This window comes from Camelus ferus, chromosome 8 (genome assembly GCF_009834535.1).
Source record: "Camelus ferus isolate YT-003-E chromosome 8, BCGSAC_Cfer_1.0, whole genome shotgun sequence".
Taxonomy (NCBI): domain Eukaryota; kingdom Metazoa; phylum Chordata; class Mammalia; order Artiodactyla; family Camelidae; genus Camelus; species Camelus ferus.
Genome location: NC_045703.1, coordinates 31166573 through 31191596, shown reverse-complemented (window position 1 = coordinate 31191596; position 25024 = coordinate 31166573). Strand labels below are relative to the sequence as shown.

Sequence of the window (25024 nt, the reverse complement as noted above, 5' to 3'; positions counted from 1 at the left end):
GAAAAGTAGGTGAGAATATAAAGTTTGAAGGTGGGGAGCCAGGAAATGGTGAGTTATTTGGCTAGGACAATAAAAACGAAGTCCTTTATCTTTCAAAGTGATATCACATTTACCACTGAATCTGAATCTGATCAGTTAACACAATGACTGCTCACTGATGTCTGCCAAACTCACTTACCTGTTCTTGTAAAAGAATCTGGTGTTGTAGGTATTGCACACATCTGTAATATCTTGCTTTTCTAGGATCAACTCTTCTTTATTCAGATTTGATAATATTCTGACTAAGCTTATTCTGAGAAAGCTTATAGTAGATATTAAAGAACTGAAATTTTGCTAAATGATCATGAGATATGTACCTGCATGGCAAAATGATCAAACTTCATCCCCACCCCACCGCTAAGAGCCTATTCCATAATAAATGTTGGAACATTCCACCTTCAAACTTTTTACGAGAATTCTCTAGCTCAAAATTCAAAATGCATCCTTATTCTCACTGCTTAAACCCTTTCTACTTTTTTTGATATTCTGGTATATATAGCCCAGATGATTTCCTTTGAGTAAATCTAAGTATAAATTAGATATTCTCTCTGAAGCTTAAGGATCTTATTTTCATGAAAACTCTCATAAATCTTTAAAAAATGATCATTAAACACAGATTTCCTCAATTACAACATCTTTAAATGTCTAATATTTGGACATGTATATTATTTAAAAAAATACATCAATAGAAAACTTTCTGAATGTCATTAGACAATGAATTAAGCAAACTTTTTTTTATTGAAGCTTAAATTGTGGTACAGAAATACATTTCAACTGATTTAAATCCAACACCATGAAGAGAGAAATTATGCACCAAAATTTTCCCTCCTCCATCATACATACTAGGATTAATTTAGATTACTATTCAATCTATAGTTTTCATTTTCCTAGGCTTTGTTCCATACAAATTTGTGCAGTTTCTCAACATTAAATAGCAATCTTAAATCCATTAGAGGGAAAAAAAATCAGACCTCAAGCCAACAAATGTCATCAGATCTACTGGGACACTGTTCAAGAACAAAATCCACTTTGAGCATTGGTCCTCGTAATAGCACCAAAACATCAGGTACTATGCTCTAATTACAAAATCAAACTGATCCACTGATCAAAAGCTTCTTCAATGAAACTCTGAATCAACAACATGCTTAAAATAAAAGTTCAAAGTGTTCCAACCACTTGATTTCAAATCAAGTGGATTTTATGTTTAGAAACACTGAAAAAAAGTGTTTAATTTATAAATACGGAAGGAACAAAAAAAAATCACTGCTTCAATCCAGAAAGAATAAAAATTTTGAGGACAAGAAGAAATACAAAATTGAGTCAACTTTGCTCTTTTCTCAGCTGCTTAAATCTCAGTATTTGCAAATATAGCTAAAAGACACCAGCTCTTTTCAGCCTGTATTTCTAGTCATTTCCCACTGACCATTTTGGAATTTTTTATGTTACAGTTTATGGAAAGCATCACACTTCACTGTGCATGTCTGAATAACCAGAACAGTTCTCATTCTGGGCAGTCTCACTTGATCCTATGAAACCAAGATGAAAGGAACACCAGGAAGAGGAGCTGTTAAGGCCAAAACACTACCACATGCATCACAAAGTCACAGAACTTTTAAAGTCACAAGATGGCAAAGACATCGATTCTGCTTTGAACTGAAGTTTATGGCATATCATTAATAGAAATTTGTCGAAATGGCTGCTGAAGTAAAAGTAAATCATCTGAGCTGACTTGACTTGATGAATCCAATACACCTTTATCTTAAATCTCCCTGCTAATAAATTTAGTGATAAAAATTCTCTGATATTACTACTTAGCAAGTTAGTAAAGGCATAGTATTCATGAGGAGCTAGTGTCATTTAAGGGTTGGGTGAGGGAGCTGGGTAGGGCACTGAATGGCGAATGGGTCCATACAGTTCTGCCATTAATCCCTAGCATCAATCTATGTCTTACCTGCTAATCAACACTAGCTTATTTTTGTCACTATCTTCCAAAAGAGCTCATGCTAATAAAAAAATGCCAAACTCTCTTGACTTTAAAAGAAAATTAAGCCCAGGGTCCATTCCCTCCTTCCCCCTCTGGGGTATAAGATTAGTATAAACCCACAGTGTAACAGTGTATTGCTTTATTGAGGGGGTAGGGTTGGGAGGGGAGACACCATGGTGAGGAATGAATCAATTAAAGGAATACAAGTATAGGAAGCAAAAATGTTAAAATAGTAATACACAAAATGGATAACTGCAATAATTTTCTTAAAGAGCACTTGACTCGTGGAAGAAAAACTTTAATTGCTGTTGCAAAAACATCTGTATGAAGTAGAAATTGGTTTCAATAATATTAGTAGAGAATATGTTCTAGAAAGTGGAGGTAACTGGATGTAAAATCCCAGTAGCAATTTAATATAGAACAGTCCCAGATGGCTAGGCTGAGGCCAACACCTAATGAGGACGAAAGCCTTGTCTGTGGGGAATTTTGGATGATACCTGGAGAAATATTACACTGTGCATAAACCAAATTGAATTGTTCTCACAAGTGTTGTAAAGTTTCATAGAGTAAAAGTTTTTTTCTACATGCACTTCAATTTCACAGCAAGAGTGGCATAGGATACCTAAACACAGAAGAGAGCATTCATGCAAGATACCTAACTCCTTGATATAATAATGCATACAATTCAAAATGATTACACTATCATTACATCTAGGGCTTTCTGCAACTACAAGGTGGTGGTTATGGAAAGCATGGCCCCTGGTATCAATATCTAAAAAGCAACCACCACCTTCTTCTATGTGTGTTCTCTTTTTGCGTTTTTTCTTCATTTTTCTTAATCAACTCTGCTGTTGTTTCTGCTTCTTAGCAAAACTGGTAAAAACAAAATTGTAATCATTGAACATAGCGCTCTGGCAATCAAGACGTTTAAAACCTTCAATCTTCTGGGGTGAAGACAGCACTGTGCGACATTTAGAACTCTGGGGAAAAAATTTAAATTAACCATTAGTGCTCCCAAATCTGCAGAAGTATTTTCAAACAAAGCAGCCATGCAGTAAATATTTAAGACTACTATCTTAATGAAACTGTGGCATTTAAATATTCTAGCTCTCTCTTCATGGGTGGGATGAAGTGGTACATCTTATGTCCCTGCACCATCCCCACCAAGGTCTGTCAACATGGAAAACAAACAGGACAGGAGGAGTTCATCACTCAGGCTAGATATAAAACAAAGACCAACAGAAGTCCAAAGAGACACATAAAGCTTCTCATCTAAGAAAAACCTCAAATCAGTAGTACCTCTGACTGATTATGTGCCATCTCAGAATACATTTTATGACATGTCTCACTATCCTTATTTCCTGTAAGATTTTACTGTCAATACTAAAATAAATTACCTGATTTACAAACAAGGTGGTCACAAATTTTCCTGGCTTGAAGACTTCCACAACTTTCCTGATCAGGTCATCATAGGAGGTCTGACTTAAGTTTGTTTCAAAGCTAACATAAGAAAATTCTGGTTCTGGAGTGATGTGAATAGTCCAATAAGTTCCCTTAGAAAAATAGTTTTTGTGTTAATAATGGAAAGAGGACACTTAAATATTTAATTATTAAGCAAGATACCATTTATTACTTACATCTGATTTCATTCCATTCATTGAATACCCACAAGGATTGAACATTGTGGCATCAATGACAGAACCTGGTATCAGGTCACGAATTCCACTCTCCTGGAAAAAAGGTAAAGGACTGAATTTAAAACAAATTTGAAAAATAAACTAAGAATGAGTTAAAAATATTTACCAATAGTCACCACGCAGAAGAATACAGATTACTGAAAATGCTTACACGAGTGACATCCTTTGCAGTAACACCATCTTTCATGTAGAACTGGTCCATAACTGCTGGGTCAAGCTCACTCATCAGAATTTCCAGGGTTTGATCTGGCTGATTGATTACTCGACTCTCAGGGAAATCCAAAGTATACAAGTACCTGCATTAAAGTATAAAATAGTTTCTAAAAATGACAACTGAAAGTTTAAAATAAATCTTATACAGAACAAAACATCCATCAAATTGTGTCCAACATACCAACAGTCAGAATTCATCCGTCCCATACAATATGCTGCTCCATCTGTTGAGGGAGAATGTAAAATACATTAACAGATCCATCTGATAGAATGGCTCTCCCCACCTTCCAAGAGCTAGGATGATACTACTTGTCTCCTAACAAAAATGTCAATGAAGGGAAATTTAAGTGGGTGAATTTGCAAGAAGGCAAGATCCCCCCTCACCCTTTAAGAAAAAATTTTACTGACTGTCCTTTGGAGATGCACTTCAGCTAGTGAGTCAGTCTAAATGGTGCTGAGACAATTATGGCTTACATTCCCCTAAAACTCCACTAAGAAATGGAATTTGGTCACCCATTTCTCCACTCTTCCAAGTAAATACACGTTATTTTGTGTAGTAAGTTCTTCCCATGGTGATTCAAAGCCTCATTCAACACAGTAAATTAAGAGTTGGTAGATATTTAAATTAAACTCAGCACTCACAAAACTATACTAGGCTGTATCAGTATCAGGAGATAAGAATAGGATAGATTTTCTTGTTATGTCGTTCCTGTGAGTGACTTTGCTCCAGGTTATTAAAATCATCTTAGGTTTTCATCCTCCTCTAGGATATGAAGGTGCTAGATTATATAACCTTTACTTCCCTGTCCTTGAAGCTCAAAAAGGAAGGTCTATAGATAAAAGCTTAGTAAATGGATGGAAGAAAATCTTGCCAATTTAGTTGAAGTGACACTATGATCTATGTTGATCACTTTTAATTCCAACTCAATTCCTGTATACAATGCTAGACAGTTTCTTAGCATGGGTTTTTGAGTCACTGAGCATTTTTCTGGAGGAAGGGATCACAGCCTTCATAACCACCCAGGTGTATGAGAGTAACTGGCTAAAAGATGAGTGCTCCCTCTGGCAGGTGATCAATTCCTTGATTTCCACCCCTACCCCCATTGTTTCAAAACTGACCTGAGGTACACACAAACATATTCTAAAATTCGTAATCAGCTATATTGATACATTCATCTTAACTATATAATGTGTTGCTTTTGCATATATGTAAAAAAAAAAATCTTTCCAAGAATATATCCTCTAAGAAAGTAAGATTCAAATCTATTTAAACTTACTTGGGAAAATTGCATTAAGAAACTCTATTTCTTCCTGGAAATTCCGGTGTGGGTACCCTTGGTGAGACGGCTTCATGAAATTCTTACGAGAATAAAAGAAGCTCTAAAAAAAACCAGACAGACAGATAACTCCATTTGCAGAATTCTATCACTTTTCCTAAACCAATGAACTGTTTTATACATATACATATCAAAATCAAAACTATCACTATCAATATCTTCCCCAATGACAGTTAACATAACGTTTCTCCTTTAACATGCTTAATAGATGTGTAGTATTTTGGTGACTGACAGACAAAAATGAAGGCTACTATGCCAAAGAGCAAGGTTTCAGACCAATAGCCATGAGTTAGTGTTATACAGAGCAACTCTGTTTTTCAGCTGTGGATTAAGAATTGCAACAGAACATTAAGAATGTAGATTGGGACAGCGAATTTCTAGAAACTAAAAAAATGCCCAATCTACTATATACAGTATCTATTTCTAGAGCAGGAGTTTCTTATCTGAGCTTTAATAGGCATGTAACCAAAAATTCTGTGGGAGAACATGTGTATATTTAGTTTCAAAAGAGTGAATGATCCAAAACCTAGGAATATATTGCTAAATTTAGATCATCTTAAAAGGATCAATAATTAACAAAAATTGTTTCTAGGTCCTACTGACAGCTATCCATTATTTTAGAGTTAAGTAAAATATGAAAATTCAATATCCGCTCACCAGAACAGTTATGCCCTAAGTATAATTCTTTTTTTAGGAGGTGGGGGTAAATTAAGTTTTATTTATTTATTTTAACGGAGGTACTCAGAGTGAACCCAGGACCTCACGCATGCTAAGTGGGCATTCTACCACTGAGCCTCCACCCACCACCAATTCTTGAATGCTATCAGAATTTTAACTGACTATTGCTCTTTAACATAATCAATTCTTTATTATGAAAACTGGATAATTTTTCTCACTTCCCCTTCTTTTCTTAGTTTGTCTACCATTCATAGTAACTGCAAGGAATTTACTACTGAAAGTGTATGGTATTTTTTTCTTTCTCCCATTTGAGTTTTATCCCAATTCTTTCTCTTGTTCCTCTGTATTTTCTGTTGTTCAGGAGCAACAGGCACTCTTTCTCCCATGGTATGAGCATCTTACCCACTACAACTGAAGAAGTATACAAATTTATTTACCAGGCATATCACAGAACATTTATGTCACCCCCCAAAAGGATTAAATAATGGTTGTTTTTTTTTTGATTACTTACTTGAATTGAGTCAAACCCACTGTAATCCCTAGCAAGTTTCAACAGGGGAACCAGTGCTTTCAGCAAGAGGGTGGTACCACATGTCTTCAAAATGAAACGTCTCTTGGAGACAAACATGCTACTCTCACTGCAGTTAAAGAAAAAGTCACAGTATTATAACGATGTTTCCGCACTACTGAAACTTTATTACTGGACTATTATTTACAATGTAAATATTTGGCTAGTTATTTTAAATGTTAAGATCTCTAGGAAGCAAATAATGTACTACGGTATTCTTCCTCTTTTATTATATAAAAATCAGTGTAAGGTTCTAGAACCCCACAGAAACAGAACTTGATTAGGTATAAAGCGTATTAAGCTCCTCACACAAACCTTCTTTTACTAGTCAACTCTCCTCCTCACCTAACCGGCTCACCTCAAGGCAGTAAAGATGGCCACTATCTTCAAGAGCTATTAGGTGAGACTTCAAAAACCTACCGCCTAGGACACATGAAGTAAACACTTTATTTTATACCACATTTTAAAAAATAAGGAAAAAACAATTATAGAACTAAGATCCAGAGGAACGATTTTCTATTCCATGTAAAGTATGATTCAGACTGAAATCAGTTAGCCAACACTTGTTTTAGAGGACTTACCTGAGTACATAAGCTTCCTGCTTGTCAGTTTTTGTCACACTTATGATTGAACATTGCACATCCTTCAAAAGTATGTCCCACTCGGATCTATTATTCAACCAAAAAAAGGGGGGGGGGGGGTGATGATTAATTCATAACAGTACTTCCCTACTCTCAGTTACAAAGCTCTCAAAGTTTTCCAGTGGCTTAAGACCCCATGTTTTATATTGGTTGTCAGTCTTGTTCCTGCTTCTCTTATGAATACCAACATTTAGTTTGGGTGTTTTTTTTTTTTTTTTACCTTTTTCTTTGTCAGGGTTTTTTTTGGGGGGGGTATTCATTCATTCATTCATTTAATGGAGGTACTGGGGATTGAACCCAGGATATCATGTATGCTAAGCACTCATTCTACCACTGAGCTATATACCCTCCCTCTTCCAACATTTAGTTTTAACTCCAAATAATCTACACTGACATATCCACCAAGTAAGATGGATACATCATGCTATAGTTTGTGAAACATAGAAAGGTCCATAAACCAAGGGAAAACATTATCTTTCACACTAAGATTAAAGTGATTTGATTAAAGACTGATTAAAGAAATGCAAGTTAAGGGTGGAGGGTACAGCTCCAGCAGTTGAGTGTTTTGTGCATCTTGTTCCTAACTGATGTCATGTCTACAGTTGTTTTTGACCCCTTATGGTTTCCTTGAATCCTGTTGTTTGAGCTGCAGGCCTCACAGCCTGCAGCAGGAGGTCTCAGCATGCTTAAAAGGCTAAAACCATTTATCAAACTGACTTTAAACTGCCTAAGTTTTTCTCTAGAGCTCTTTTCCATGGAGCCCCTTCCTATGTATCCTTTGTTCTAGGAACAAGAATATTAAAGAGTCTCAAAGCTGGAGGTGAACTTCATACCCTGCAGAAGGAAGGGGACCATTGTATCTGCAAAATCAAGAACTTTGCAACAATTTGCTACCCTGAGCACAATCTCTAGCTCCACCCCTCAAACTCTTGAACTTTTACTTTAAAACTCCCTTCTTTCCTAGCAGGCTCACAGACTTAGATGCATTAGCCCACTGTGACCTCCTTTGTCTTGCAAAGAAATAAAGGTGCCTTTTCTACTTTATCCAAAACTGTCCTCAAGTCTCAATTCAGTAAGCAGGATAGAGGTGGTTTTTTGGCAACAAGACCTTATGGGAGGGAGTGTAAATTAGGAGTTTGGGATGAACAGATATACATTACTGTACATAAAATAATTAAACAACAAGGATCTACTATTAGCACAGGGAACTGTATTCAGTATCTTGTGAATTAACCTATAATGGAACCTATAATGGAAAAGAATCTGAAAAAGAATATATATATATATATATATATATATATATATATAACTGAACCACTTTACCATACAACAGAAACTAACAGAACACTGTACATCAACTCTACTTCAATTAAAAAACAAACAAATAAACCAATCTCATAAGAGAAATCCTCAACAGCACAGAAACAGGTATGCCTTATTGTACCAATCAATCCTGCTAGAATTCTGTGCCTGTTTTATCATTTTTCTTAAAAACATACATACATACATACATACATATATATATATAAACATATATATAATTGGCCCAACGGTCAACTGGATGACCCACCAATGACGAAAGGCAATAATTCCTCCCACTAGTAAATTAGTTCAACTGAATAGTACTGAGACCCATCTGAAAACTTAAATGACTTAGCCTTGCTAACGATTATAAAGCCTATTTGCCCACAACTTTACCAAACAACTTTTAAAAAGAGCTAACAATTATTGCCTTTTAAAAAGTGCTAATGATTGTTTGTATGAAGAAGAAAATACACATTAGACTGGGCCATGGTTTTGCTGTTTCAAACTTAAATTTACCCCTGAGCTTGGTTTAATAAAACCTATTTCACATGACAGATGAGGGTAAAAAGCATACAAAATTCACCTAGTAGATAATAAGAATTCAAATACTGAAGATAAAGGTAAATAATAAAGTAGTCACTATAAATATTAGAAGCATTAAATAAAATTTTGGAGCACGGGGATCCCTTTAGAAAGATCTAATTCAGATCTTTCAATAGCACTACAGTTCTAATATCATTACCTGCTAACTTCCCACTAGAATTCAGCACTCTTCTACAACCACCCACTGGACGTACTAATGAATCCTCTCCTATCACCCCTTCTCAGTTCTATCTACTATTTATGTTGACTACCCCCATTTTGTTCAGATATAATTGACATATATCACTGTGTAAATTTAAGGTGTGCAGCATAACAGTTTGCCTTATGTATTCTGCAAAATGACAGTTTAGTTAGCTTTCATCATCTCACATACAGATACAATAAAGAAAGCACTAAAAGAAAAATAATTTCCTCATGTGTTAAGAACACTTAGGATTTACTCTTAACAACTTTCACGTATCATACAGCAGTGTTAACTATAGCATGTTAACATGCTCCATGGCTGAGCTAGATAGTATAACATGAACTCTCCCTTTCTTGTATAGCTTTGTTTTTTTCTTGGATTTAAAAGCTGCTTTACTTTTTAATCTGCTTCTGTTTTCTATGCACATCCAAATTTATTCTCAGATGTACCCCCAAATGTCTCCTTTCAATGTTTCTTTTAAGTGATTCTTGGCCAAGAATAGTGTGCCAAGACTTAGCTAATAAGAACTACTATGCACATGGATGGGGCTTGTTTGGTGGGCCTCTATGCTGTTTCACTGGGGAACTCTGTGTTATTTATTTTCTTTTAGTTCTTTTGCCTGAGGCACATTAAAATTTCTGCTAGGCAAAAGAGGATAAGGGCTAGGCATGACACACTGGATTTAAGCTTTTATTGTTTTCACTGTAGTGACTCCACCCTCAACACTACCTACTTCCCCTCATTTCAGAGAGATATGGTTTACTGTCTTTCAAAGAACAAAGTGTTATCTAACTTTCAGATCTCCAGGCATCCCTTTTTATCTAACTCATTTTATGATAAAGGCATATACAGATAACTATCCCTATTTTCTGTACTTCAGTCATACTGGGTTTTCCCCCACACTTTTCTCTCTTCCTAGAAATAAGGCACCATAAAATTGTTGACCCAAATCAAGTCACTTGAGAGTGAACAAGAACGTTTAATTATGCTGAGACAGCATACATAAACTTTGTTCTGGATACTGCTGGAATGGATTTCATCTGGAACCCCTGTCCCTGCCCGACTCTTTCCAGCTCAAGTCACCTCACTATCCCCACCAGATCAAATCTGCCATTAAATTAGGTTTTAAAACCCAGAAAGCTATCAAGTATTTTATTTGTGTGGCTATTTTGGTATTCATGTTAATCCCACTAGTCATTTCACGTAGTTAGGGATTGAGTGTTTTACTGTTTCTATCCTTAGTGCCTAGCCCAGTTCACAACAGGCTCTCAAGTATTTGTTGAATCTGGCAACAAGTAGTTATTCTGATTAGATCTTATGGACTTGTTAGAAAACCAAACAGCCTTAAATTAAAAAAATCTAAACTGTTACATGATCCTTCACTGTTTTCAAAATTTGTCACCAGGTATTTAGAGGGTGAGTTCCTGAGAAGATAAAAAATAAAAGATTTATTTAATAGAATTATCTTATTAATGAACTACTGATATATATTCCACTTGAAATGCTATTTATTTTAATCTACACAAATGAAGCTTATTCATTTCACTGACCAATATCCTTATTATAAAACCCATTCATTATAATGAACATAGACATAGACAATTTCTCAAATATTTTTTCTGCAACACACTCCTCTTTCTGGGAATCTGACACAAAACTTTAAAGCTTTTGGTTTGTGCCACAGGATCTGTTCATTTTCAGTCTCAATCTTTCCCCTCTCTGTTGTTCAGACTTTTCTACCTTCAAATTCACTCACTCTTTTGTCACCTCCATTCTACTAAAGCCCATTCAGTAAACTTTTTATTCCAGTAGTTATTTTTTGTTATCTTTTTAAGTTCCATCTTCTATTTCTCTGCTAGGACTGTATCTTTTTAAGAGTGTTCACTCCAACTTCCTATGGAATGGTTACAATGGCTTTTAAATCTTGATCTGCACAACCTAGGTTGGAGTTGTTGAGTGTCTTTCTTTGAGAGATCCTGAGAATTTTCTGGTCATTCATATGTCAAGTAACTTATGATTGCATCCTGGACATCATGTTATTTGATTTCAAATCTTTAAAACCTATGGAGCATGTGATTTTAAATTCTTTTAGCAGGAAATTGAAATGGTTAAGCTCAGTCTTCTCATTCTTATCCAACTTCTGTGGGTTATGTTATGATTTCTTAGTTATAAAAGCCTTTGATCTGTCCTGCTTATCTGTCTGTCACCCAGTGGCCAGCCTGGGACTGGGAGGTGATCTATCAGTTTTCAAAGCCTTTGATATGCTGTTTAGGGTCTGATGGATAAATGAGCAGCTAAGAGATGTTCATATAAATCATTAGGATTACTTTCTTCACCTCTTTCCTCTCCATAATATCCCTAACAATTTTAGTTCAAGAGTGAGAGATGGGAGGTGGGTGGGGAAGTGAAGAGGTTCTGCCTGTTGGTCCTCTGGCTAGAAAGCCAAGGCTTTAGTTTCTCCACTCTGCAGCAGGCTGCTACAAACTGCCTCAGCTCTAGTAGGAGAGAATAGAAAAAAATCAAAGCAATACAAAAACAAAAAGGATTTCCCTTCACTCTCCCTGACCCAAAGGGGCCAACCCTTCCTTGCCTTCTTTGCATACCAGAAAAAGAGGACCTCTCTGAGAGCTCCTTTTGTCAATTTTTGTATAGTTCCAGGTTTCTGGCAGTTTTTGAGACCACCCCAGGAGATAAACAGACGGAAAAAAGAAACAATTTATGGCTATTTCAGTGATATTTTGAGTTTTGACTTCCTTCTCTAATTCACCTAACATTTATTTTCAGAGTCCTCAGCTGCTCCATGCATTGTGTCCAGGGTTTTTAGTTGCATTTAGTAAGAGACAGAGTAGAGTGTGCTTATTCCATCTTGATGGAAATGAGAATGCTCTTGCACTTAGTCACCATTAGTTAATAATTCTGCAACCAAATCCTTCCTCACCTAATAGAAAACCTTCATGTAGTCAGTATTTCTCAAAGTCACAGTATGAAAGAAACTGCTTTAAAATACCCTAAGTAAAACACAGTTGAATGGTCTGTTAACCAAGTGATTATAAAAACTATCTTAGGAGAGCTGCTGACTCAAAAAATCAATCAATCAATCAATCAATCAATCAAGGGGCAGGAAAGATGTGACAGAGACAGAACTGAAGAAGTTAATCCAATGCTGTACACGTGCATAAAGAGGAAGGGGAAAAAACCAAAAGCAAAACAGCTGAGAATTTTCAGCAAATCATTTTATCACATTTCCATGGGAGAAAAAATGAGCCTCCTTTTGTAAATAAAGCTTTATGGAATCCCAGCCCCACCTAGATCATGATTAAATATTTCAAAGAAATGGTATACTCTACAAATGATAGGACTGAATGATCTTAATCACTGTGCCAGAAAAGCAAAACATTAATGGCATTCATATTTTATATTTGAAATTTTCTCAAGAGTCTGGGGTCTAATAAAAATAGAACAAATTGGGGGTGTTTACATGGGAAAAGATACAATTAAAATAATAAGACATGTCATCCAAATCAATGACTTAATGGCTAATGTCAGTTGTAATGGCTACACTTTTTAATGTGAAAATTTAGTAAATGCCTCAGGTCAAATGATCTTCAACAAAGGTGCCAAGACTAATTGGGAAAAGACAACGTCTTCATCAAATGGTGTTGGAAAAACTGGATATGCACACAAAAAAATGAAATTGGACCCCTACTTACACCATGTAACTCAAAATGGATTAAAGATCTAAATTAAGACCTGAAAATATAAAACTCCTAAAAGAAAACATAGGGAAAAGATATAGCACATTGGATTTGGCAATGCTTTCTTGGTTATTACACAAACAGCACAGGTAACAAAAGCAATAATAGGCAAGTGGGACTATATCAAACAACTTTTGGAGGGGGGCAAACACTCAACAGAGTGAAAAGACAACCTAGAATAAACTATATGGCAACAAACTGGACAACCTAGAAGAAATGGACAAGTTTCTAGAAGCATACAGTCCACCAAAACTGAAACAAGAAAAAATAGGCAATTTGAACAGACCAGTCACTACTAAAAGTGAAACAGAATCAGTAATTAGAAAAAAACTCCCTGCAAACAAAAGTCCAGGACTGGATGACTTCACTGGGGAATTCTACCAAACACAGAAAGAACGTACACCAAACTCTTCCCAAAAGACTGAAGAGGGAACACTCCCAAACTCATTCTATGATGCCACTATCATCCTGATACCAAAACCAGACAAGACACTACCAAAAAAGAAAATTTCAGGCCAGTATCTTTGATGAACATAGATGCAAAAATTCTCAAAGAATTAGCAAACCAAATCAACCACACATAAAAAAGATTATACACCATGATCAAGATGGATTCATCCCAGGGTCACAAGGATGGTTCAACATATGTAATTCAAAGTGATACATCAACAAAACTGATGCAGAAAAACTATTTGATAAAATCCAATATCCATTCATAATAAAAAAAAAATTACCAAAATGGGTATAGAGAAAACATCTCTACATAATAAAAGCTATGACAAACCCACAACCAATGCAACACTTAAGGGTGAAAAGTTGAAAGCCTTCCCAGTAAAATCTGGAACAAGACAGGATGCCTACTCCCATCACTTCTATTCTACATAGTATTGGAAGTCCTAGCCATAGCAATTAGACAAGGAAAAGAAATAAAAGGGATCCAAATTGGAAGAGAAGAGGTAAAACTGTCACTATATGCAGATGACACAATACTATATATAGAAAACCCTGAAGTTTCCACACAAAAACTACTAGAGCTGATAAAACAAATTCAAAAAGGTAGCAGGATATAAGATTAACAAACAGAAACCTGTTTCTTTACATGTACAATGAAATCAGAAAAAGTAAATAACCTGACCAAGGAGGTGAAATACTATACAGAGAACTTTAAAACATTGATTAAGGAAACTAAAGATGATTTAAAGAAATGAAGATATCCCATGCTCTTGGATTGGAAGAATTAATATTGTTAAAATGGCCATACTACTCAAAGCAATCTACAGATTTAATGCAATCCCTGTCAAATTACCCAGGACATTATTCAAATAAATAGAACAAATAATCCCAGAATTTATATGGAATTGAAAAAGACCCAAGGAAGCCACACTCAACACTGAAGCAACACTGAAGAAAAAGAACAAAGCTGGAGGCATAACCCTAGACTTCAGACAATACTACATACAGGGCTACAGTAGTCAAAACAGCATGGTATTGGCACAAAAAGACATATGGATCAATGGAACAGAATAGAGAGCCCAGAAATAAACACACACACTGTGGTCAATTAATCCTCAACAAAGAAGGCAAGAATACATACAATGAAGAAAAGATTCTCTCTTTGCAAGTAGAGTTGGGAAAGCTGCACAGCCACATGTAAATCAATGAAGTTAGAACACTTCCTCACACCATACACAAAAATAAACTCAAAATGCCTTAAAGACTTAAGCATAAGACACTATAAACCTCCTAGAAGAGAAGAAAGGTAAAACATTCTGACATAAATCTTAGCGATGTTTTCCTGGGTCAGTCTACCCAGGCAATAGAAATAAAAGCAGAAATAAACAAATATGACCTAATTAAACTTATAAGCTCTTGCACAGCAAAGGAAACTATAGTAAAATGACAATCTATGGAATAGGAGAAAAAAAGTATTTGCAAATGATTGACTGACAAGGGCTTAATTTCCAGAATATAAAACAGCTCATACAACTTAACTACAAAAAACCAAACCCAATCCAAAAATGGGCAGAAGACCTAAATAAGCAATTCTCCAATGAAGACATACAAATGGCCAATAGACACATGAAAAAACACTCAATATTGCTAATTATCAGACAAATACAAATCAAAACTGCAATGAAGTATCACCTCACACCAGTCAGAACGGCCATCATTCAAAAGTCCATGAACAATAAAATGCTGGAGAGACTGTGGAGAAAAGTGAACCCTCTGATACTCTTGGTAGGAATGTAGTTTGGTGCAACCATTATGGAAAATGGTATGGAGATACTCAAAAGACTTAAAATAGACTTACCATATGACCTAGCAATCCCACTCCTGGGCATATATTCAGAGGGGACCTCAGTTCAAAAAGATACATGCACCCCAATGTTCACAGCAGCAATATTTACAATAGCCAAGACATGGAAGCAACCTAAATGTCCACTGACATGACTAGATTAAGAAATTATGGTGTATATATATAATGAACTACTACTCAGCCATTAAAAAAAAAAAGTAAAATAATGCCATTTGCAGCAACATAGATGGACCTGGAGATTGTCATTCTAAGTGAAGTATGCCAGAAAGAGAAAGAAAGATACATGATATCACTTATATGCAGAATCTAAAGACACAAATGAATTTTTTTATGAAAGAGAACTCACAGACATAGAAAACTTATGGTTATAGGGGAAGAGGGGTGGGAAGGGATAAATTGGGAGTTCTGAGATTTGCAGATACTAGCTACTATATATAAAATAGATAAACAAGTTTCTAATGCATAGCACAGGGAACTATATTCAGTATCTTATAGTAACCTATAATGAAAACAAATATGAAAGGGAATATGTGTAACTGAATCACTATGCTGTACACCAGAAATTAACAGAACATTGTAAACCAACTATACCTCAATTTAAAAAACCCTACAGAATAGGAAAAATATCTGCAAATCATGTATCTGTAAGAGATTAATATTCAGAATATGTAGAGAACTCCAACAACAAAATAAATAACCCAATTAAAAAAAGTGGGCAAAAGTCTTAAATAGACATTTCTCCAAAAAAGATACACAAATGGCCACCGAGCACATAAAAGATGCTCAATACCACTAATCATAAAAAATGTCAATCAAAATCATGATACAACCTCACACCAATTAGGATGTCTGCTGCTATTAAAAGGAACAAGTGTTGGCAGGGATATGGAGAAATTTTAACACTTGAGCACTACTGGTGAAAATGTAAAATGGTGCAGTCATAAGGGAAAACTGTACAGACATTCACCAAAATTTTAAAACTGAATTATCACATGATCCAGCAATCCCACTTCTGGGTATATACAGGGAACAATTCAAAACAGGATCTGTAAAAGATATGACCAAGGAAACAGAATGCTGCTGGCAGGTAGAAGAAACCCTTTAAAGTACTCTTATAACTTGCATCCTATCCTCAGATACAGCAGGTCAGACAGTCTCTAAAAATGGTGCCTAGAAACTTGAATTTGAAAGGCCTCCTTATGATTAGATTCCTTTAATGGTCAAGTAAAAATCAGGTTATCATGAATTTGCTCAAAAAGCCACTCAAGTATTTGAAGCTTCCCTGAACTGTGACCTTAGCTAATAACTTGACTTGTCTGTTTCAGAGACTCTCCTTATCACATTACATTCAGGCCTCAACACCTTACCTAAGGTAGTAGTGGTAGTCCTAAGTCAAAATCTTCCTAAAACATGAGACTATTCTTCAGCAAAGTCTAGGCTGACCAGAAGTTAAATTCTGAGGATACCTTTGTAGGGCAGGTAATTCAGCTATCCAGAGAAATAAGCCTTCACCTTTCATTCAAAGAAATCAACCCAGAATGCACTGTTAATTATAATCAGGACACTAAGTTCTCCATCTCAAACCTTTACCTAAAATTTAAGTCAGTATAATTACTGTTACATTCATTTGATTATTACTTTCAACGTGTACTTCTCAAAGAAAGGTGATATGAAGACAGCAGTTCAAACTTTTTGGAAACTGCTATGAGGACTATAGTGAGAAGCTTATTTCAATAGGAAGCTTTTCTACTCCAAAACATTTATGCTAAAAGGTTTTTTGGCAATGGGTTGTAAATTCCTTCAATGGAAATTACTGATATTGCAATATGGTGCAGTGATGTAGTCAAGTAAATCATGAGTTCTGGGAAAGTTAATGCTGAAGTGTGAATTACTATTTTTGCAACTGCCCCCAGTCCATTACTGAAAATTTTATTTTAGCTTACAAAATTTGAGTGAAGGAAAAGAAGAATAGCAGAACATGTCACTAGTCCTAAATGTCTTTTCCAACATTAGTATTATAGAATCTAGTTTTCATATTTTCACATAGCTGAAAAAATAAATCACCTTTAACCTTCCCACAATGAATAAAATTTATTCTCTTCACCTCCACTACAGTTTCCCATGTGAACCCATCTCATTACTAAGAATAGCTCAGGTCTGTGACAAATTCTTAAGCAAAAAGGAAAGCCAATTTATAGTCCTGAAAGATCAAACTCTTTCATCACCAAAATTTCTATTTTCTAATAAGCTTCTTCCACATACCTGCTGTTTCTTATAAAAAGGTTTCTGCTTGGTCCAGCATTTTAGTCCAGCAACTCTAAGACATTATAGAAATAGACATATATGGTCTATTTCTATTCAATATCATTTGAAATTGCAGGTTAAACCTAATATACTACACCCTCTTTCTACATTTCAATTTTAAATATTGTGTGAAATTAGTTTTAGAACACATCATCTGTTCCTTATTCATTTGGATATGCCTGTACTGCTTTTCTCTGTATTTTTAACGGATATTATTTAACCCAAGTCATACCAGACAAGATTTTCTTTCCTAAGAGAATTAAACACAAACTATACAATATGCCCCTTTTATCTTTCTTGAGAAATTAGTTTTAAAAAAAAAGCTTCTCAGTATTATCTAATTTGTTCATATTACACTCAAGGTAAATTCTAAATGGCCTACAGGAGAATGGAAAATGTTTAACAGAAAAGGTGAACATTCCATAAGTGGGTTCCAGCTTGACTTGAGTTAAAGCTTAAAAAGATGAGCCAATTTTGCTTCAGGTGCATTCTATTCCCTCATACCTATATTAAAAAAAAAAGTTTCCAGATGGATTGCAGACCTAAATATGTAAAGTAAAAAAAAGTTTAGAAGAGAAAAAACATTTTCACTACCTTAGAATGAGCAAAGGTATCTTAAAAAGGATATAAGAACTGCCAACCATTAAAGGTGAAAATACTGATAAACTATATTAAATAGTGAACTTGTTTCTAAAGATATCATTAATAAAATAAAAAAGGAAGCCATAGAAGGTATAAGATATTTGTAATACACAAGCTGGACAGAGAATTCATGCATAATATATAAAGAACTCCTGAAAACTGAAAACTCATCTCAAAACAGGCACACCTGAACAAGAATTTCACAAAAGATAGCCAAATGGTGAATAAAGATATGAAAAGATGCTCAACTCCATTGGTCTGAAGGGAAAAACTACTATACACCCGCAATAGCTAAAATTAAAAAAAAAACAAACAATGCAAGTGTTGAAGATAAGGAGCAACTGGCACCTCAATGCTAAATATATGCACACCCCATGACTTGGCAATTCCATTCCTAGGTGTATGTATATCTAACAGGAAAGCATGCATGTTGTCTACTAAAAGACACAATAGTATTCATAGCAATATATTTGTATCAGCAAACTGGAATTACTCAAATATTCATATTAATAGTATATTGGATAAATTGTAGTATATGGACACAACACACTATATATGAGAATGAACTAAAACACCTCAAACATAATGTTGGCCAAAGGAGGAGTAATACATACTAAAAGATTTCATGTTATATAAAAATGGGGAAAAATAATCTATGGTATACTAAGTCAGGATAGTGGTTCCCCTAGCCTGACAGGGGAGTAAGTTATAAATGAAAGGAGGTACAGGGGGACTTCTGGCTAGTTACATTCCTTAGATTTGAATGCTGGTTACATGAATGTAATCAACTTGTGAAAATTTGATATCTACTTATGATTTTCATTTACTTTTGTGTTATGCTTCAAATATAAAGCTCAAATATATTTATTTGTGTAATAACTCTTCAAACCCAACACTGCTTCCAATTAAGTATTTTTTGATCCTTATCCCTGATGATAGCAGCTTTTCTATAAAACTATTTCAGCAGCTTTCCAGATATCCAAATTCACACTCATTGACACTGTACAAAGAATTTGGGGGCACACAGTAGTCCAAGTTGATTTAGCACAGATGGTAATTGCTAGGTTTACATACACTGGAGGGGAGGGCTTATCACAACCAAAATTATCCTCTGGTTTGCAGCAGTAAACATAACACATATGCCAATGATGACTTGATTAATATTTCTATCAGTAAGACAATTCAGTAATACGTAAGATAAGAATCACTGAAAAGATGAAGTTACTATGCAAACTGTTTACTGGAGGCATGCACCCATTTATTTTGTTACAGGACTTCAAATTCTATGTCTTTTCATTTACATTTTATCTACAAGACTTCTTACATACACATATACCTGTGAAACTATCAAAGGACAGTGACCATGTGCATCACCCCTAAAAGGTTCCTCAAGCCTCTCTTTAAAACACGCTGCCCCCTTTACTCCCATCCTCAGGCAACCACTGATCTGCCTGTCAGATCAGTATGCATTTTGTAGTTTTATAGAGATGAAATCTTACTGTACTTCTTGTGCAGCTTTTTTTTTTTAACCCCAGCACAATTATTCGTTGCATGTATCATTAACAGTTCATCTCTTTTTGTAAATCACTGATTAGTATTCCATTCTATGAAAACATCACAGTTTATCCATTTGCCTATTTAATAGAGATTTTTATTTCCAGTTTTGGGGCCATTATGAAATAAAACTGTTAATGAACATTCATGTAAAAGTGGTATGAGCACATTTCCTGTTCACTTCGGCATATACATGAGTGGACTGGACTGGCTGGATCAGATGACAAAATGTACTAAATTATCAAGCAACTGCCAAACCATTTTCCCAAGTAGTTATACCATTTTCCATTCCCATCTGCAGTGCATGATAATTCTGGCTCCTTCACAGCTTGTCAGGGTTTGATATCAAAATTATACAAAACCCAAAAGAAACAGTGAAGTGTGCTCCCTCCCTATTTTCAATAGAATGTATGTAAAAGGTTGGAATTACTTCTTCCTTGAAAGTTAAAACACTCCATTGTAACCACGTGGGCCTACAGTTTTCTTTATGGGATGACTAATAATTAATTCAATTCATGTAATGGTCATAGGACTATTAAGATTTTCTATTTCTTCTTGCATCAGTGTTGGAAAGCTATTTTTTTCTAGGATTATTTCCATAATATCCTTGTTATTTTTAAAATGTCTTTAGCATCTGTACTGATGCCCTCTTAGGACAATTGTGCCTTCTTACTCTTAACCCTTTCCACACCCTTAGGTTTTATATGCTTTATAAGCAGTGTAATTTGTTTATTTTAGTCCAGTCTGTTAATGTGTTTTAACTATGACTTTAGTCTATTTGCATTTTGGTGGAATTACTGAGGGTGAGGATGTGAGACAAGGACAAGGGAGGATTTTCTGGCTTCCAAACTTTTATATCATTAAATAAGAACAAAGGTACTAAAGACTGATTATTCTGTGGAAGAATTAAAGTTTGACTTCATTAAGCTACCTAAAATTCATCATCTCCTCTACCTGAATAAAAATACATCAAATTGCTAAGGCACCCTTTAATATTAAGTAACCCTTTAGACTGCAGTCTGATATGCTTTCTTCTCATCTGGTTTGCTTAAAAAAAAAAAAAAGGAAAAGAAAAAGATTCTGTACTCAAAAAGAATCAAACACAAAGAATTTAACAACTATAGAGTGCTTACTATGTGTCAGACAGTAAAGAACTATCCATCTATTAACCCACTTAATCCTCACAATTTACCTATGAAGTAAGAACCATTATTGTCTCCCATTTTAGAGATGGGAAAACATCAGCTAGCTATTAGATGATGTTTGAATTCAAATCTAGACATCCCACAGGCCATGCACTAACCATTTCATTATGCATCACTCTTCTAGATGACTGGTAATCCTGTGATCTCTGGGGCCTGCACCCCACCTCCTCAAAGACCAGAAGCCAATGATTCTCTCTAGATAGTCCATTGATTTTAGGTGGTTTATCAATCATATATTGGTTTTCACCTACTTTTTTGCCTCCTAGTAAGTAACCTAATCAGTTAATCATTGCCTGAAAATGTTTCTTGGCTCAAAAATGTTCCTTGAAGGTGCTAACTAAAAATTGGCACTTGCTATCTGCCTCTACAAGGATTGGATCACATTGGCACTTCCCATCTAATTCTGCTTGGATTTAAGGATGAGCCGCTGCAGGCACTGACCTCTAACACACCCTGAAAGGAGTTCAGGATGGAGGTCAGGAATGAGGCATTCTGTGCTCTGGGAAAATTGGCTGAACAGGCCTTCAGATAGGTATTTTCAGGAGATTTTATGACAATTCTTGCGTCACCTAATATCTAGAAAAGCACTAAAACCATTAACAGTGACATTTGCTCCTTGTGACTGGCAGCAAGCCTCTGCCTAAACATGTGCTCTACTGCAGGTACCCCACTTCACTGAAATCATATATAATGAGTTTTCTCCCTGCTTCTCTGTAAGTTTTTCAGAGCTTTCTGGGATGCTGCGGCCTATGTTCCTCATTTTGCCCCAAATAAAACTTAACTCACAACTCTTACGTGTGATTTTATTTCAGTCGACAAAGGTTACCAACAGACCTCACAGTTAAATCCAATTGATTTTTCAGTTCTTAAACTTGCTCTAGCTACAAGAGAAATGTGGTAGTAAACTCTCAAAATAATGATTTAACAAATTTTAAGTCATCTACAAAATGTACGGTACTAAATCAGAAACGACAAAATGAATATTCTGAGCTAGAAGGTTTAACTTTTGCCATCAATTTAATATCCACACTGAAGCAGTAAAACAATTTCAACTGATGAAAGTACAAAGGAAGTGGTTCTCAAACATTTTTTTTTTTAAAGTCAAGTTGCCCCTTTATAAGCCTTTCTCCAAGCTTAAGTTCTGGCATTTTTTGCCCCAAGAACTTGGGGAGGAAAACCCCTTCCCTTTATTAAGAATGTGTCCTTACAAATAACCCTTAAACACACTTAAAGAGCCTGAAAATTTTATTCATTTTATAAAATTGTTCTTGACAATATTTTCTGGATAATACTATCACATTTTTTTTTAAACCAAAGGCGTATCACCACCACCAGGGAGTTTCCCCATCTGTGAAATGGAGGAAACACTAAACTTCCCCATATTTATAAGTAACTACTTCCTATAATAAACACACAAAGTGCTTAGAGTAAAGGGCTATGTTAAGACATTTTAAGTGTCGCACAAAGCTTGAAAAATAAGGCCTGTCACATTTTAGCTAACGCGATGCTTTTCTAACAAGAGAATCCTTCAAGATAGAGTGACTTAAAGTCCCGGCAGCACGTGTCCGCCTGGATTCCCTTCCCCAGCGCTTTTTGTCAGCGACGGCAGCGAGCGCAGCCAACATTCCTGAAACGCCCATTGGCCCACACCCCGGGGCCAGGCTTCTGGCCGGGCCCCGGAGCTCATTGGTCGTCGCCTCTCAATGAAGCGGCCGCGCCGGTTCCTCGGCCACACTCGCTGCATTTGTGTACGAAGGAGCCTAGAAAGGCGAGGGGTGCGCCTAGCGGTGCGAGCGCCGCGAGAAGCGGGCCGAGGCACCGTCCGGGTCGCCTGTGCCCTTCTTTGCGCTTGGATGAGACCACCACAGGACCTCTCCTTTTCTGCGCGACCGCCCAGCTTTCTCGCGTGACTACCCGGGGTGGGAGGCTCGGGCCTCAGATTCCTTTACAGGCTTAGGCATTAAAGGTATTATGTCTAGGCTCCGACCGGCCTCTAGCTCGTAACCGTAGGCAAGCCTCACTCCACCCCGCACCGCCGACGCGGTGGTAACAGGTTACACAATCCAAGGTCCAGAGACTCGCGACCGCGGCTCGGTGGGCTCCGCGGCCGTCTCCCAGAGCCGCCCCTAAAAGGCTTTGGTGCAGAACACGGTAGGGCGGCGGTGGGGCCCAGCCACTGCGACACTAAAGCTCCCGCCCAATCCCCGCCGCCCGGGCGCCACATGCTGCCCGCGCCGACCGCGGGCGGGAGGCCTGCTCGCCAGCCCCTCAGCCCGGGGCCGGGAGGGCCCCCTCCTACCGCCGCAGGCGGAGAGAACGAATCGGGCTCCCGACCCACTCCCTCCCTCCTCCACTCGAGGCGGGCACGCCCGAATTAGCGCCTGACTAAGCCCGCTCAACCACACCTGCCGGGAGGGAGCCCGCGCAGCCCCCCCACCAGGCACCCCAACCCAGGGCCCTGGACCGCCAACTTGTTGTGTTAGGAGGTGTCGGGAGATGCCGGCCGCCTAACCACCCCGAGCCGCGCGGCCCGCCGCCCCGCACGGGACGTTACCTGAGCACGCGGCAGCGCTAGCCACCTCCCCTCCCCCCGGGCAGCGCCCGGCCCGGCAACGGTGGCGGGAGAAGCCCGCTCGGGCCCCGCGTGGACCGGACCTCTCTCCCGGCCCCGGGGCCCCCTCCACGGCCGCCAAAACGACCCCGCCCGCGGACCTGCCCCCACCTGAAGGCTGCGGAACCCGGCCCTCGCCCCCACCGCCTGGAGCTGGTGCCTTCCAGGCTGCAACAGCCCCCAGACCCGACTGTGGGCGAGCCCCGAGCACCCACCTTGGGATGGTGCGAAGATCCCCAGATCCTTGGTTTGCGTCGGGCTGCTGCCTGGAGAACCAAACCTCCAGGAGCTTCTCGGTCCCTTCGAAAAAATGTGCAGCTTCCATCACCGTGAGACTAGCGAACAACCAACAACCACAGAAAATCAACTAAATTAAATCTCTTCTCCCGCCGCCGCCGCCGCCGCTGCGGATTGTTCCAGCTGTGTTACTAAAGTTCAGGTTCCTTTTTTTGCTATAATTTTATATTAACTTTTTTTTAAAAAAGGGTTAATAAAATCTTCCCGGCTTTTTTTTTTTTTTTTTTTTTGTGAGCGAAAGTTGAACGTGAGTCTGTTGGAAATAGAGGCAGATACAGCTCAGTCTCTTGTAGTCCGCTGTTTCCCCGTTAGAGAGAGTTGAGCGAGCGCTAGCTAATGTCGCCGGCCATACTGTGGACGCGAGGGCGCTGCGTGAGCAACGCATTTATATACCCCGTCTGCCCGAAAGGACAGGAAGTGACGCAGCGTCCCGCCCTTGCGGCTCATAGCTCCAGCCTCCTGTCAATCACCAGCCGCCCAGTTGCAGCTGGCCGGCGGCCCGCCTGCTAGGAACGCGGGGAGCTGCTCGCCGCGCTGCGGTTTAGTTTCGCGCTGGCCCCTGGGCGGGAGACGGCGCTGTGTTGTCCGGCTGCGGACTAGGAACCTGGAGTCGAATGCAGAGTGGGTGGGAGAGCAGGAAGGGAGTGAAGAAAGGCTGTGTAGCGCTGCGTAAAACAACTGGTTAGCGGAGAACATGGGTGGGTCCTCTGGAGGGTTGGCGGGGTGCGGCGGGGGCGGTGGCCAGTGCTGGGCTGGCGTGGTTTCATCTCGTGCACTTCACCGCGATTCCTGAGGTACTCGGCCATTCTCTAAAGTGTGCTTTCCCCTAGGGCGAACGAAGCTAAACATTAAAACTCAACATTTGTCCGTGACGCACATGTTGCCTAGGGTCGGATAAGCAGGCGCTTTAATTCAGCTCACGCTTTATCAGCTGATGTGCGAATGAACGCAGTTCTCCACCCTTTTACACAATAGCCAGAAGCGTTGTCTCCCTATTTAAAAAGGGGAAAGCAATGTGGCGCCCAGCCTTGGAGAGCTCCGGCTCTATCTACCTCCTACCATGTGGCTCGCCAAGCCTCGGAGTTGGCCG

At 37.9% G+C, this 25024-nt stretch overlaps 1 protein-coding gene across 1 annotated transcript; it reads right to left on the bottom strand.

Moving 5' to 3' along the window:
- Positions 1–737: 737 nt before the first annotated feature.
- AMD1 (adenosylmethionine decarboxylase 1) lies at positions 738–24309 on the bottom strand. The gene is made up of 9 exons (XM_006187405.3): positions 23853–24309; positions 7098–7184; positions 6460–6586; positions 5211–5313; positions 4115–4157; positions 3872–4016; positions 3661–3753; positions 3421–3576; positions 738–3003 (listed from the first exon to the last, which is right to left on the bottom strand). Exons 1-9 carry the CDS (start codon positions 23960–23962, stop codon positions 2863–2865), a joined length of 1005 nt encoding a protein of 334 aa, XP_006187467.2. The 5' UTR covers positions 23963–24309; the 3' UTR covers positions 738–2862.
- Positions 24310–25024: the final 715 nt, after the last annotated feature.

Coding starts and splice junctions, on each gene's coding strand:
- AMD1 (XM_006187405.3), bottom strand. CDS start 23,962: ATGGAAGCTGCACATTTTTTCGAAGGGACCGAGAAGCTCCTGGAGGTT. Junction 6,587..7,097: donor CAGGAAGCTTATGTACTCAG/GTAAGTCCTCTA, acceptor CTTTAACTGCAG/TGAGAGTAGCATGTTTGTCT. Junction 3,004..3,420: donor CCACCTTGTTTGTAAATCAG/GTAATTTATTTT, acceptor TTTTTTCCCCAG/AGTTCTAAATGTCGCACAGT.